The following is a 14835-nucleotide window of genomic DNA, read 5'->3' on the forward strand; positions in this document are numbered from 1 at the left end:
CTTTAACCACAATTTTCACTCCACAGTTATCTTGTTATTTTTCCATTTGTCTCTATAAAGAGAAACGATCAACACATCACTGTTATTTAAAGCCTTCTATTTATGGCACTTGCAGTAGTCACTGCTTTAAAGTCATTTATTCAAATTTACCCTGTACACATGTGCAGAACAGCTATTTTCTAACATTGCCACAATTGCATGGCAGGCTATTGGAGTAATATTAATGCAGGGTTGCTGAGCGTTGTGCCATCATCAGAAGTGCAGCACAGGTTGCACTCATGGGTCATTGTTTGTGTTGTTGTGATGCTGAGTGGGCAAATTCTTCAGCCTTTAAGACAAAGCCATGTTCTGTGAGTTCATATGGGTGCCAATGTTTTTCCATGCAGCAGGTGATATAGTAGGTATGTGTGTGCTATTAATGTAAGATATGTGAGGAATGCTGAACTGGATATGTGATTGAGGGCATTTGTTTGTCAGCACATTGTTCTACTGCTCCAACCATAGGGAGGTGAAAACAATGCAAACAAACAGGGTTTCAAGTGATCAGAGACAAACTATGCAAATATATAGGATGTAAACACAGCACAGTGTGTATTAACACTTTCCCTGCAGCTTGTCCACAGCATCACAACTCAGCAGTGACACCAACGCAAGGCTGATGGGATGTTTGAATGATGCAGTTTTACAGCACATGTGTCTGTATGCAAAATCAAAGTTTAAAAATATGATTATTATTTAAAGAAATGAAATATGTTCAAACATATGGATATAATTTGGTGAGTTGGGGTTTTTAGACCTAAAAGCCAGAAAATAATAATTTCTGAAAAGCTTTAGTATATTGTTCTTTAAGATTAAATACCTTGTGTCATGTTTTTTTTTTTTTTTAATCTCCTTGCGTTTTTATTATTGATACGTATATTTTGTAATACACAGAACAACCTGGACTGTAGTACATTGCAGTCAGTCAAAGTGATAGAAGTGACCAGAAAATCTTTAAAACCTAACAGCACGACAAACAGAAGCCAGCAAGCACATCAGTAATGGCTGGCCTCAGGGCAGTTGTGTGTTTGTGTGCAAGTCTGTGTGTGAGTGTGTGTGAAGAACAGAAAACATTTGCTGTCTCTCAGTGACACTTTGACAGAATATTTATGAGAAGATGGATGGATGAGTTGTGACAGACTGATCTTGTGAACTCAGATAAAATGGTGAAAGTGGGAGTAATTTAAGTTCAAAATAGTGTCAAATAAACTGTGTGTGTGCAGTTACTACTGCCATGTTTACTGTCAGAAACATAAAATCTGCTCTTAGAAAAGAAGTAAAGCTACTAGTGTTTTATTTATCTGTTATCCAATTCCATTTGTGTGATTAAATATGAACAAAGTGATGTTAATACTGTAAATTGGTTCCAGTTCTTGTTGTTTGCTGTTACTATTGTCAGATTAGCTTAGGTATATTGTCCACATGAATAAACATGATTCATTTCTGCAATGTGAAAACTTTGTCTCCCCCTTAATTCAGGGATTGTAATTACACCAACACTGTCAAAGCAGGCATATGACTTTTGTCTTTATTATCTATTGCTTTCTTATTTTAGATCCCAATCCATCCTCCACAAGGAAGTACGGTTACACATAGTTGCTGTAGAAAGCTCCAGTAATGGAACATCATTAATAGCAGACTTAAAACTGGTATAGGCTACTACACATTTATTTTGATGCTGATGTCTTGCTGTTTGGGGCTGGCATCTGCAGTCTAAAGATGGTAAACTAGCTAAATTATCTCAGGGAATCATGCTCATACAAACTTTGTTGTCCATCACAGCCTGCAGGATAAAGCTTTAATGTCATTTCTATATGTTGTTGTAGTAGCAGACTCCTGGGAGTGTGTCTTTATTACACTGATCTCAAGTATGTTGTAACCCTCAGCACAGTAAGTTACTACTGATCTGTAAAAGATCTAATTGGCTTATTTTAGTGGGTGTACTTGTGTTTAAAAAAAATCTTCTTTTGCCAGTGGTTTACTTTTCCACCAATATTCAAGACATTTTCCTTGCTAGTTGTTACACAGTCTAGCTAACAAAACAGACAAATTACCCAGATAAAGTATGTCCACCCTCATAGCTTTGAGACCTCATAGCATATGTTATTAAAAGTGTTCTAAAAATTCTCAGCTACGAATATACTAATCTATTTTTAGTCTTACAAGTATCAGGCAGCCTTCTGAGTCAATGTACAAAGCTTGGCAGTCTTCACAAAATGCCTCCAGTTGTGTTAACATAACATATGCTGCCTATACTGCCTGGTAAAAGGGATTAATGCTGCAGGTTGATCAATGTAACATTTTACACTGACGGTTTCTCTTGTGGCCTGTGGTCAATACACCAATTGGATCAATAAATGTATTACTTTAGCTTATTGAAATTATTTACTAATGTTAAAACTGTGAAAAGTCAAATGAAAACCTGTTTCAGATTTGTATATTATAACTTAACAATTTGAATTTATTTTAAATTGATAAAATAGCTTTAATCCTTTCTTATTCTGTGGCCTATCTACTGTATACGCGATTACATAATACCAGCAACTGATCACTGCTGATTGGCTTTATTGATCTCTTCTTTGATAGGTTGGAGCTTCCTGTGACTGATAGTTCAGTCCCATCTGGAGACCAACTTCCCTGCTGTTAATTGCATATTATCAAATAGTACTGTATTTTACCACAGATGCTTTTAAAAAAGTGTAAAAGAAATTAATTTAGACTTATTAACCATGTTTTTCTTGATGCAAGTCTCTCCCTGTTTCTCTATGCATCTCAGTAGGAGGCAGCTAGTTTACTGCAGTGCTGTTACATAACTCTGCTGACTGGAAGCAGCTGTGTGTGTGTGTGTGTGTGCATACAAGCTTCATGCAATTTAAATGCCACCTTTTGCAAAGAGGATGGATGGTTGGCCATTCAGCCCCTTTGCAATGTCACAGTCACATATAGGATTCTGTCAGTTGTTTCTTGTTAAATGAGCTGAATCTTCCACTCAGTTATAAGTAGACTTGTTTGTGTGTGTGCAAAGTAAAACCCATAACTCATTCTTTTCTTTCAAATGCAGTCACAGGATTTTTTATTTTTTTTTTGCCTCCCTGTATTGTTCTTTCTTCAGCAGTTCAGTCAGCATCGTTGTTTAATTGAACAAGGCACTTTGTTAACCCTGACCTTGGCTGTATAGCTTTCATACCTCATATTTTCATTTGTCTGGGTACAGGAGACTGTGTGTCTGCTGTGTGATTAATGCTCTCACCATCTCTTGCTGCTGAGAAACACTATGACTCACTCCGTTTCTCTCCTCCGTCTCACTTCTTTCTGGATTTTTTTTCTCCCTCCACTCTGTAATCCAAGAGATCATAAATGTTGGCTTTCAGCAGGTAGATCAAGATGGTGTTCATTCATTCATTCATTCATTCATTCATTTATTCCTTCATTCATTCATTCAGCATTAAGGACACTAGGTTTTACTTATATCCACTTGGGTTGAAAGCTTCACTATCATGTTTTTACAGGGCTTTCTTTCTTTCTTTCTTTCTTTCTTTCTTTCTTTCTTTCTTTCTTTCTTTCTTTCTTTCTTTCTTTCTTTCTTTCTTTCTTTCTTTCTTTCTTTCTTTCTTTCTTTCTTTCTTTCTTTCTTTCTTTCTTTCTTTCTTTCTTTCTTTCTTTCTTTCTTTCTTTCTTTCTTTCTTTCTTTCTTTCTTTCTTTCTTTCTTTTCAAGTTTTGACTTAGTGAATTAACCATTTTCATTATTTTTCCATAAATTGAGAAAGAGAAATATATCAGTCTAATATGAGCAGAAATTTAAGTGCAGGAGATGTTAGGCATTTTAAAATAGTTTTCATAAAAATGACCAACTGTAAAATTTAATTACGAACGGAAAATCTTTGTATATAACTTCATAAAGGCTTTAATGTTGCATTTAAAATCCCATAAACATAGATCTGCTGAGGCTGTGCTCTGAAGCAGCCCATGAAATTGTTTAAATCAGAATGAATTTCTACTGCTGTGACATTTGTGTGTTAAGTACTTGGCAGCTCCGTAAGGAAAGCTTGGACTTCTTCTCCTTCAGTCCATAAGTATGAATATTCAGAGTCTAATAGAACAGTGTGTTAAATAGCTCAGTGAGTGAAGCTCATGAAAACTGTTTCTCAGAATTTCGTCTAGTACCAGAAAGCTATCACACAGCATTTTCAGCCCATTTAATGTCTCATTGAGAAAGCTGTAATGCTTGTGTTTAAGAAAACTGAACCTTTTTTCCTCTAATATTAGTGGTCTGATATTTCTGAGCAGTTATGTACAACTCAAATAGCTCAAGCAAGATTTTATCATTTGATCCACCCCCCTTTTTGTATATATTATTACATGTAATCATCCAGGCTGCAGATACTTAAAATGCCTTGTCATCTATCAGTATGAATCAGTTTTCTTACATATTACTTAATCAGAGAAATGTGGTATTTTTTGTTTAATTTTTCAGGTTAGACATTTTAAATTATTTTACCCATTAGTTATGTATTTTTCTTGCAGACTAATATACTCAAATAAAACCAATTTTATTTGAGTGGCTTCTTTTTATTGTCCTTCAAAATGTATGTGCATGAACTATAACCTGGCTTTCCTTAAATATCATCTGTGAGACAAATCTTAGCATTTAACTTGCACATTAATCTCACTCTGTAAAAACACACATTTAATAACTATTATAGACGATTTATCCCACTGAACACCCATCCAGGGTGTACCATGCCTCTTGCTTTTGAAGCTGAATTTGTCTTAATTTGTGATGAAATATTAAATGTTCAAATTGCTCTCTTGTGCTTTTTTTTTTTCATTTTGAGCATCATGTTTCTCTTAAAATATGTCCAAAGTTATTGCTATGTGTGTGTTTTTATTTGAGCAGTTAGAAAAACTCTTCTGCCCTCATTGTTGGTTTAAATCTACAACCAGACCTTTATCAATTATAAAGTGTTGAATTAATAATTTAGTGTCTAATCCTGCCCTCATAATCCATCTGCTGTGATCCCTGTTTCTTTCCTTTCTTCCTCTCTTAATACAACACCTGACTCAGTTCACATGTTTTGTTCATTTGAAAACACCTGCTTCCTCCTCTCCTTGTTCTCACTGTCCCTCATTCTCTCGCCCTCCTTCCTTCCTGCCCACTTTCTCCCTTCATGACCTCTGCCCCACTCTCACTTTCACACCATTTCTCTGGCTCTTTTTGGGACGCTTGTCATTTTCCTTGTGGTTTTCTCACGCCAGCTCAGGATATGAAAGGCTTGTTTTGTGTTTATGGGAGATTGGGAATGGGGAGGGATGGCAGCAGAGAGAAGAAAAAGAGAAAACAAGACACAGATAGATTTTGAGTTGTATGAAAGAAATTATTTGATTTCAAAGTTCTGTTTTTCAAAGAGGAGATGGCTCCTTTTCTAGATGATGGAAATCATTATTTTTGTTAGAAGTAAGATGCTGTAGAGGGCTACTACAAATTAACTAAAATGTTGCTTGATGTGTTTTTTGCAGCCGATGTCTGTGCAGCAATGACGGGGAGGTGGATATGTACCGAAGTATTGAGGTCATGTCTGCTGCCTGCAAATGTTCTCACCCGTGCCAAAGACATTTTGTGGTTGCTACCATTTGTTTGTCATCAACATGTTTTAATGGATTAGTTTGAGATGTCACGCAACCATTCTTAAAAGTAAATGACTTTTGGTGTTGATCTAGATCCAGGAATGTTCTAGTCACCCTGTTTTGTTAGCTGTTGTTTTGTCAGTCTAACATAAAGTGCATTGGGTGTGTTGCATTATTCATGAGCTGTTTTCACAGATGCGCTGCAGCCCTGAAATTTCTGTGTTCAGAACTGGCTGCATGTGAGAAATCAAATGTCTAACAAGCACTTGTTGTTATTGTGGACACATCCAAATCCACGTGGTATTGTGTTTAATGCAACAACAGTCGGAGAGCCTCATTGTCATTCTGCTTGCGCTGTGAACCAAACAACCATTTCTGTGTATATCTGGCAGCATCGCACACTTCTTGTGTGCTTTCGCCAGATGTCACTCCAGCTGTGAGGATGCATCTCTAGCAAATAATCTCGCTCTGTGAAATCCATGTGTGAACAGCAACTGTTGAGACACTTTGGACAGAATTCTCCACATATTTTCCTGACATTTTCAATGTTTATACATGGAAATTGTCATAGTCTCCCCCCATCCACATTCAAGCAAGGCCTGTTTCTGTAAACCTAAAACTGAAGCTGGCTCAAAACAGATGGGTGTGTGAAAAGGACACACACTTAACTGTCTGTCCTGCAGAGACAACAGACAGCTGTCATCGGTAATTAAATGGACATCATATGTTTGAGTTATAATTATCCCAGCTGTCTGCTAACTAGTCACTCTGCTTTCATTTAACTCTTTATCTATTGCTTGTTTTAATTTTGCTTCCAAGCAGCCAAACTTTCTTGTAATTGTCTTAAAATGGCAACGGGTCTTAAGGAGGGATGAATCTACACCAAAGCCTGGACCACAACATTATTGAACCAGTGTGGGATCATGTTGACAGAGAACAGAGCAAAAGGGAACCAACATCCAAAGAAGAGCTTTGAAAGTCCTTAAAAAAAGCCTTGAGAACTATTACCGATTAATACTTCAAGAATTTACTAGAAAGCTTGTCTAAGAGGGTTCAGACTGAGAGTACTATGGTACTATGTTTTTTTTTTGTTTTTTTTTGGGGGGGGGGGGTATAAAAAATATGGGGTATTTGGTAGTTTAAGACTTTTACTGAATAACAGCTTCAAGAAACAAGATGAACCTGTGAAAGGGAAGACAATAAGAGGGCTGCTGTGTAAATGTGACTGTAGATGAGGCAACCCATATTACTAACAAACTGATCTTATGCCTCTCAAAAAAGAAAAAAGAACAGCCATTTTTTCAATAAATATTTTTCAAATTAAATACATTTGGTAGAAAAAGTTACTGCATTATTATTTTATGTATGTGAAAAGCTAAGTGTATAGCGTTGCGTTAAGATGGCTTCTCCCAAGTTAAAATTGCCATATAGACTCTAAAATTTGGATATCAGACCCACGAAGTGTTTTACATTTGTACATATTTTTTTGGTGGAGGAGCAACGTGAAGGGAAGCACATAAAGCCTGGATCAACGCTTTGATGAATGGGCAGCTTGTCCACACATTGAGCTCTATTATTTTAGCTGTGTGTATGTGTGTGTAGGAAACGTGCAGGGTAATTGATAGTAGATACAGCAGATTGTAATATTTTTTTTCTTTCCCACAATCAATCAGCAGCCGCATGACAGCCTGAATATGACGTTGTCTCTGTCCTGACTCTCTCTACCTCCTCCTCTCACCTTATCCCTGCTCTCTCTGTCCTCCCTGTTAAAACCGTTTGATGTTAATCCTTTCTCACACTCCTTCTCTCTGCGTTTCCGCCCTTCTCTCTCACTTACTGCACTCATTTCTTTTTCTCTCTTTCTAGAAAAACTTCCTGCGTTTTGATTCTCTCAGTATTGTTCCCTGTGTATGTGTGTGTTTGCACATACAGTACCAGAAGTCTGTGGGAACGGTGTGTGTGGGAACAGAGACATATCTTTATTTACTACGTTTAGTCTGTGTTTTTAGTATTGTCTGTGTTTGTGTGTGTGTACATGGGAACTGTTTACTAGAAACTGTTTTCCTGTTTTGATGTTGACAAACCTACAGACAGATTCTTATCTGGGGCTTTGTCTCCTACTTTATGGTTGCACAACACAGATTTTGTCTATGTACCTTTTGTATATGTGTGTATGTTCTTCCTTGTATGAATGTGCGACAGGTAGAGAATACAGAAATACAGAAACTTGCTCAAAGTCTGAAAGAAAAAGGGGAAAAAACTTTAGGAACAATAGGAAGCATTTATGAAACAGCCATATTAGGAGCCAGGAAGTCAAGGTGATGGGAATCTCTGTGGTGACAGAGTTCCCAAGACCTGGTCTCCATGGTGACAGGGGTTAAGCCTGGTTTATAGCAAGCTGAAGTGCAAGACAGAGGTCAACATTTGTACTGGACAACAGGGACATGGTTTGTATTATTTTGGGGGCAAATGTGAAATTTCTATGTGCGTCTGTCTGAGAGTGCCCCTCAGAGGTCACAGAGCAGCTAATAATTATTTTAATGAATACAGTTGGCTGCTTCCAGTTTCTCAAATGAAAGATTTTATATGATTTATCATGTTTGTGTTTTGTTAAATAGCAAACAAAAATTGAAGGTACACTTTTGCTTCTTAACATTTTAATTTCTAAGGTTTTTTTTTTCAGGCAGCACAATAACATTTTTTTGCAAGTAAATGATTAACCGATTAATCTATGAATCGTTGTAAATCTAAACAAGCCTTTCAAAGAATAGTCTAAATAATGTCCATTTACCTGTTTGAAAGTCTAACTCATCAGATGTTGATCACTGGAACAAGCCTGCCACTCTTTCCTGACACTTTCACCATCTGCCTTCATCATCTGTAGCTTTTCAAAACCTCCGTCTGCTCTAACACTTGATGAAGACTTTGATGAGGATTATGGTCTGGCATGCCTGCCTGTTTCAGTAAATGATTGTAAATATAAGAACATGTTCTCAGTATGTAGACTTTTTAAAATGGATCTTCTTATATGCCTTTTAACACCTTGTCACCACTCTACATCATTTTACAGGAAAGTTGGGACTCCAAACTTCTTTTGCTACTGTTTCATGGCACAGAGGAATGGACCAGTTACACTTTGATAGGTGGCTGTTGTCATGGAGTTAGTTGGAAGGCAAAACAGCACATCATCTTTGTGAACACATTTTTTAAGCCACACTGAAAAGGAAAATCCAACAACTCAGAGGAAGCTATTTGTTGAATTTGCAGCAAAAATGAGCTGTTCATGGTCCTTTAACCAGTAATGTGAAATTAATGACTTAATTACATAATTATTTGCACTCCAATTGATTTGTCATGTAAAACTTCCAATTTGAGAAAGCCTGAGTTATAACTATTGCATAAAATAAAGTGAAAGAGACAGATGACACTTTCTTATCACTCTATTGACAATAAACAAGTGAGAGTAGTGACCTAGCTACATATGAGAGAGAACCTGAACAGATGACAGCAGCAGCTGTTCGTCATGATGTATACATATCACAATGATATTTTCCTGACTCATCATGAGGCCATCTCCAGCTTAACTTTTTCTTTGGTGCTGTCATTGATCGGTTATGAAGATGTGTCTTACAGGTAGGGCTGGGCGATATGGCCCAAAAATAAAATCTCATCTTTTTAGAACCAAATCCGATTTCCGATTTTAATCAATTTTTTTTCTTTGCTTTTACAAAACATAAATAAACTTATTAAAAACATTTATTTGTTTATAGATGAATGCCAGCAAAAATAAAGCATATAATGTCATAGCTTTTCCACCATATAAACGACTTTATATCTTACATAGAAATGTGCATCACAATGCATCCGTAATCTCTTTCAATCTGGATCCTTATCATACAGGATCCACTGCAGAAATAATTCCCCTGATGAAGGTTGTCTCTTAACTAGGGTTTGTGGGTTAAGTTGACTTCTGCATCACGTAGAGAGCAACATTTCTCACTGCAGTTATACGTACAGCTAAATTCCAGGCATGAGTGAAGGGTCACTTTACTGAAAATCTGTCAGACAAACACTGTTCTGATGTGGAGGGAGGGCTAAGTCTGCTCCTAACTAACTATGGAAAAAAGTCCAGATTTTCATAAAAATAAATCTCCAGAAATGGAGATTAATCGCCCAGCCCTACTTACAGGATTAAGTTTGATCGTCAATAAACAGTTATATTTTTTTTCTTTTGTGAAGTAGTGTGGCAAAGGCAAAATGATGCTACAAAAACAGCCACAATGCTGTTGGACCCTGGAGACCGATGCATGTATAACAGGTTCTGCTGGGGATGTTTCCTGCATGTCTAACATGTGTGCTGTGTCCTCATGGTTCTTGTCTCTTTGTCCTGATGATCAATGAGCTGATAAAGAGACACTGTCTGATTGTTTTTTTGGTATTATACACCATGATGTTTGTCATGATTTGCAAAGATGCCCTTGGGCTGAGTGTTATTTCTGTGACCTCCTCAGACAGACCATCAAACATCATATAAACATGTGAACTCCTTAAGAGAGATCTACAGACCACAGTTCCTGCAAAAAAGAAACATGATCCATCAACAGCGTTAAAAACAAGTAAATGACTACTCCCATACACACCCCCAAGTTTCCAGAAAATCCCACATGCTGACAGCTGTCTAATCAACATCAGACTCTTGACACTTTTATTAAGTTATAAAAGATTTTGTTATGTGCCTTTTGTGAATCTAGTAGATAAACTGTCTGTGCAAGTTCTGTTCAATGATGTTTGCAGGAAGGCGGACTTTTGCAATCAGCTCTGGATAATTGGATGTAATGGCATTCAGTTATTGACGTTTGCCCCTTGAAAGTGCTCCGTTCAAGGAATATGAAAGTGCATTTAAATTTAGAAGAGCTTAATCTGCTCTCAATCAAATTAGGAGCCAGCTCCTTTCTTTTCTCCAGCTGTCTTTGGTCGTTCCATCTCTGACAGATGACATATCAATGGCAACTTCCTTTCATTGATCGGCAAAGACTCCACATTTCTGACTGTCTTCCTTTCACTTTGAATTTTACAGTCATTTAGCTTTTCTCCACAGCAACTTACATCTGAAGGTGGTTAGGCAGTAGCGTTAGGAGTCTTGCCTAAGGACCCAACTGGAAGGTATTAATAATCGTTTATAAAACATTCTGCATTTATGACTTTCAGTAGATGATATTAATGTGCGTAGCTAAGTGTTCATCTTTAACATGCAGTGTGTTGCAGTTTTTTTGTTGAAATAGTTTCCAGTTAGATAAGTTATAGATGAACTTTTCCAGCAACATTCTGCAACACACCTGCCTTTAAACAGAGGCAACCTATTAGATCCTCTCTCCTCTCAGCCCTTGTAATCTCATATAGTCCCTTTCTGTCTCTCTCTTCATGGCTGATATTGAATCCAATGTTAGTATTTTTGGACAGTAGCCATGAGGAAAGATAAATAAATCAATTGAAAACATGGTATTGCAATGTGTTGTCTGACATTATTTAGGGGTATTGACAGCATGTGTATGTTTCCATCCGTCTGCTTCATCCTGCTTGCTGATTCTTATTTCCACTGGTCCATTCTAATTCGAGGCCATGACATGCAGCAGGTGTGTTTGAAAGCCTCACCTGGTTTCCGGTGGTGGAAACAGCACATAAATAAATAGGTGCACGCTAACCAGGTCACTTACACAACACAGTCTGTGTTAAGTTAAAGTCCAGTTAATTTAATTCAGGAAATGGGTATTAAAATGCTTGGAAGTACAGGGGTTTGCTAAAGCGTTATTTACAATGTTTCTGATGTCCCAGTCACTTTTTCTGCTAATTGTCATTGTACTAAGCACTACACGTGAGTTGACGTTTTGGTCCTCTGTGATAGCTGACACAGATGCTATGTGGATCAGAGAGAAATCCTCCTTTACCTTCATGGTGGCCTGAGCAGACGTTGTTGACAGTCAATCTCAGGTCAACTCTCAGATAACAGAATACAAACACAGCTAGCAGTTTATGTTGTTGTACGCTTCACCAGTAAGCTCGGCAACACTTGTATTACATTTCAGTCAAAATGTGGCAATCACAGTTGCAGAGTATTACAAAATGTATTTGTTGTTATCTTTGGCAGCATTTTGTGTGTTTAAATGTGTTTTCTTTTTTCCTCTAAAAGCTACTGTTATGTGGTATGTATGAGCACTTCATAGCCATTTTATTCTGGCACGATGGCAATTTGAATGTTTTTTTTAAATAAATTATATGTGACAAATATGTGATACAGAACGGAGAAACTTAATTGTGCTTTTTTGTTTTTATGGATGAAAGGGAAGGCTCCCAAGAGTCATTCCAGATGAAAATAGCGTTGGAATGACGTATTCAGTCCCTTGGAGTAAAAGTGATGACTTTTCCTTACAGTGGGATGTTACTTCCGCCCCCTGCCGGAATATTAGAGAAAGCAGATTTAATCTCACGGCTGCACTTGTCAGTATGTCTGCCCACAGCTCACCCAGCTGTCCGTCTGTCTTGTGCAGGTCTTCCAGAGCAGTACTACAGTCTCACCTGGTTCCTCAGTCCAGTTCTTGGCCTCATGTTCACCCCTCTGATCGGCTCAGCCAGCGACAACTGCACTCTGCGGTGGGGCAGGAGGAGACCCTTCATCCTGGCTCTCTGTATTGGAACGCTGATCGGAGTGGCGCTGTTTCTGAATGGATCATTGATAGGTGGGTGTGTAACTCCCTTTATGGACCAAAAGTATTGTACTAAACCACATTTTTTAAAGGCAGTTTTGGATCTTTCTTTTGTTATTTTAATGAAAAGAGTACATCAAATAGAAGAAAGCAACACATTTTCTTGACACTTGCAACATGCTTAAAAAGAAAGCACTGCTTAATATATTTCATGACTTACCTGCAGTTCATTAATTGAAAAAGCAAGTTTAGACAATGAGGCAAAAATTAGCTTTTGAGAAATCACAACAGAAAAATAAACTAAAAACTGCAAACAAAATAAAACGATAAGACCTTTACTTCATGCAATTTGTAGATAACAGCAGGCTATAACTCTGGTGGGAAATAAAAGCCAACATCTGATTCATGAGTGCTGTCTTTTTACCCAGCATGCACTTCTCCCTCAGGGAAAAGAGAAGCTCATCAGTATCCTGCTGGAATCAGTGGAGCATCACTTGCCATAAGCTTCCTCTGCTGACTATTGTGTCCTTAAACAAAAGCTGATGTTGCCCACTACCCAGTCTATCCTCAGCTCACTGCATCCAGTCCAATCCAGTGTGAAACTAATTGATCAGCTGTCATTTATGCAACATGCATATTGATTATGTGACCATAGTTCCGTATGTAATTGCATTAAACACGCGTCACGTTGCAGCGGCATATATATAGTTTTAAAAATTTTGAAATCTTTTGTTCATAAATGGTCAAATTAATCAGTGATTGAACACATTTCAGTCCAAAAACCAACAACTAGTCAAGTGATTTAAGGCATTAAAACAATGACAAAGTGCACTTGTGTTTTTTTTAAATGCTCCATCCATTGCCCTCATGACTTAACAGAATATGCATGCAACATGCAACAACTGGGCCTTTTAAATGTCTCTGATATTACAAAGTGTCATGAATTGTCAGATGAGTTATAAATAACATAAACAAAAGATGCTGTGTGAACTGTTTTCTGTCAGCAGATTCTATTCAGTTCTATACCTATTCTGTTCTGCCTCCATTCTTCTAGGAAAAAGTTGGCACTCAGGTTGAGTCAGGGCACCAGGGAGGTGTGTTTGTGTGTGTGAGCACCTCGCCAGCACGGTTGACATGGGAAAACCCTGTGACCTGTGTCTGTGTAGAGAAATTAACAAATAAAATGAACATGTGGATTTCAATGGTTGTAAATATAAATGTGTGTGAACAACACTGGTGACATGGGAACGCTGTAGTAACCTGTGTAAGTGTGTGTAGCCACATGTGTGTATGTGTGCGTGCGCATATGTTGACATGGGAACACCAGAGCAAGCAGTTCACAGGGAAATGCTTCCTGTTTGCTTCCCCCTCTCCACCAATCACAGTTCACTTCCTGTCTGGGTGCCTGGCTAGTGAGTGGTGTGGCTCCATTGTCACACACGCATACACACACACACATGAACGCTTTTATTCCCAGACGTTAATGGATTTCAGTTTGTAAAGTCATGCTGAGTCACAATGCCTCTAAATCTCAGTTACACACACACTTAAAATACACACTTCCGACTTCACTCTATTCATACACCTTCTCACTCTGACCACAAATGCGGATCAGAGGTGAAGATAAATGTAATGGGAGGCACAAGGTCACTTGTAATATGCAAAGCACTATGAGAAATATGCAGCTACTGAAAGTCAATAATCCGTTACTGATGTGTGTGCAGCATTAACATCTGCATAAACAAGCTAAATGTTAATGTTGTGTGTATGATTGTTACAGGAGGATTGCTTTTTTTCTTTTACTTTTAAACTTTTTTTGTGGTTTTGATTTTGTCATGCGTTCTTTTTTTATTGAGACATGTTTGTAACCTCCAATTTTAGTTTGCAGCTTATTCACCAACCAAAAAAACACATTTAATTATTTTCTTTTCTTTTTCTCCATCAGGTCTGTCACTAGGTGATGAGCAGGGGAGACAACCAATAGGAATTGTTCTTACTGTGCTGGGTGTTGTGGTGTTGGATTTCTGTGCAGACGCCACAGAAGGACCAATCAGAGCCTACTTGCTAGACGTAGCAGACACAGAGGAGCAAGACATGGCGCTTAATATCCATGCTGCCTCAGCAGGTTTGGCTGATGCAAAGAATTTGACTTGGTTTTATCAATTAATCTGCAGACAGATATTTATTGTCTTCTCTTTTCATGCAACCTGCATTTAATAACCTCATGTCTTTAGGTCTTGGTGGTGCAGTTGGCTATGCTCTTGGAGGTTTGGACTGGACGCACACCTTCCTTGGTGCAATCTTCAAGTCCCAGGAGCAGATCTTGTTCTTCTTTGCTGCAGTTCTCTTCTCTGTCTCTGTGGCGCTCCATCTCTTTAGTATTGAGGAGCAGCAGTATTCACCACAACATGATAGACTCGACCAGGTACTGACCTGTAAAACTTATTTTTACACAAAATAATAAACAGA

At 37.8% G+C, this 14835-nt stretch overlaps 1 protein-coding gene across 1 annotated transcript in view; it reads left to right on the top strand.

The window, feature by feature from the left end:
• LOC121628141 (solute carrier family 45 member 4) overlaps positions 1-14835 on the top strand; it is a 51571-nt gene that overhangs the window by 26692 nt on the left and 10044 nt on the right. Inside the window, 3 exon segments of the mRNA XM_041967066.1 lie at positions 12211-12399; positions 14312-14491; positions 14601-14791. Coding sequence (XP_041823000.1) covers positions 12211-12399; positions 14312-14491; positions 14601-14791 — 560 coding nt within the window.

This window comes from Melanotaenia boesemani, chromosome 17, assembly GCF_017639745.1.
Source record: "Melanotaenia boesemani isolate fMelBoe1 chromosome 17, fMelBoe1.pri, whole genome shotgun sequence".
NCBI lineage: Eukaryota > Metazoa > Chordata > Actinopteri > Atheriniformes > Melanotaeniidae > Melanotaenia > Melanotaenia boesemani.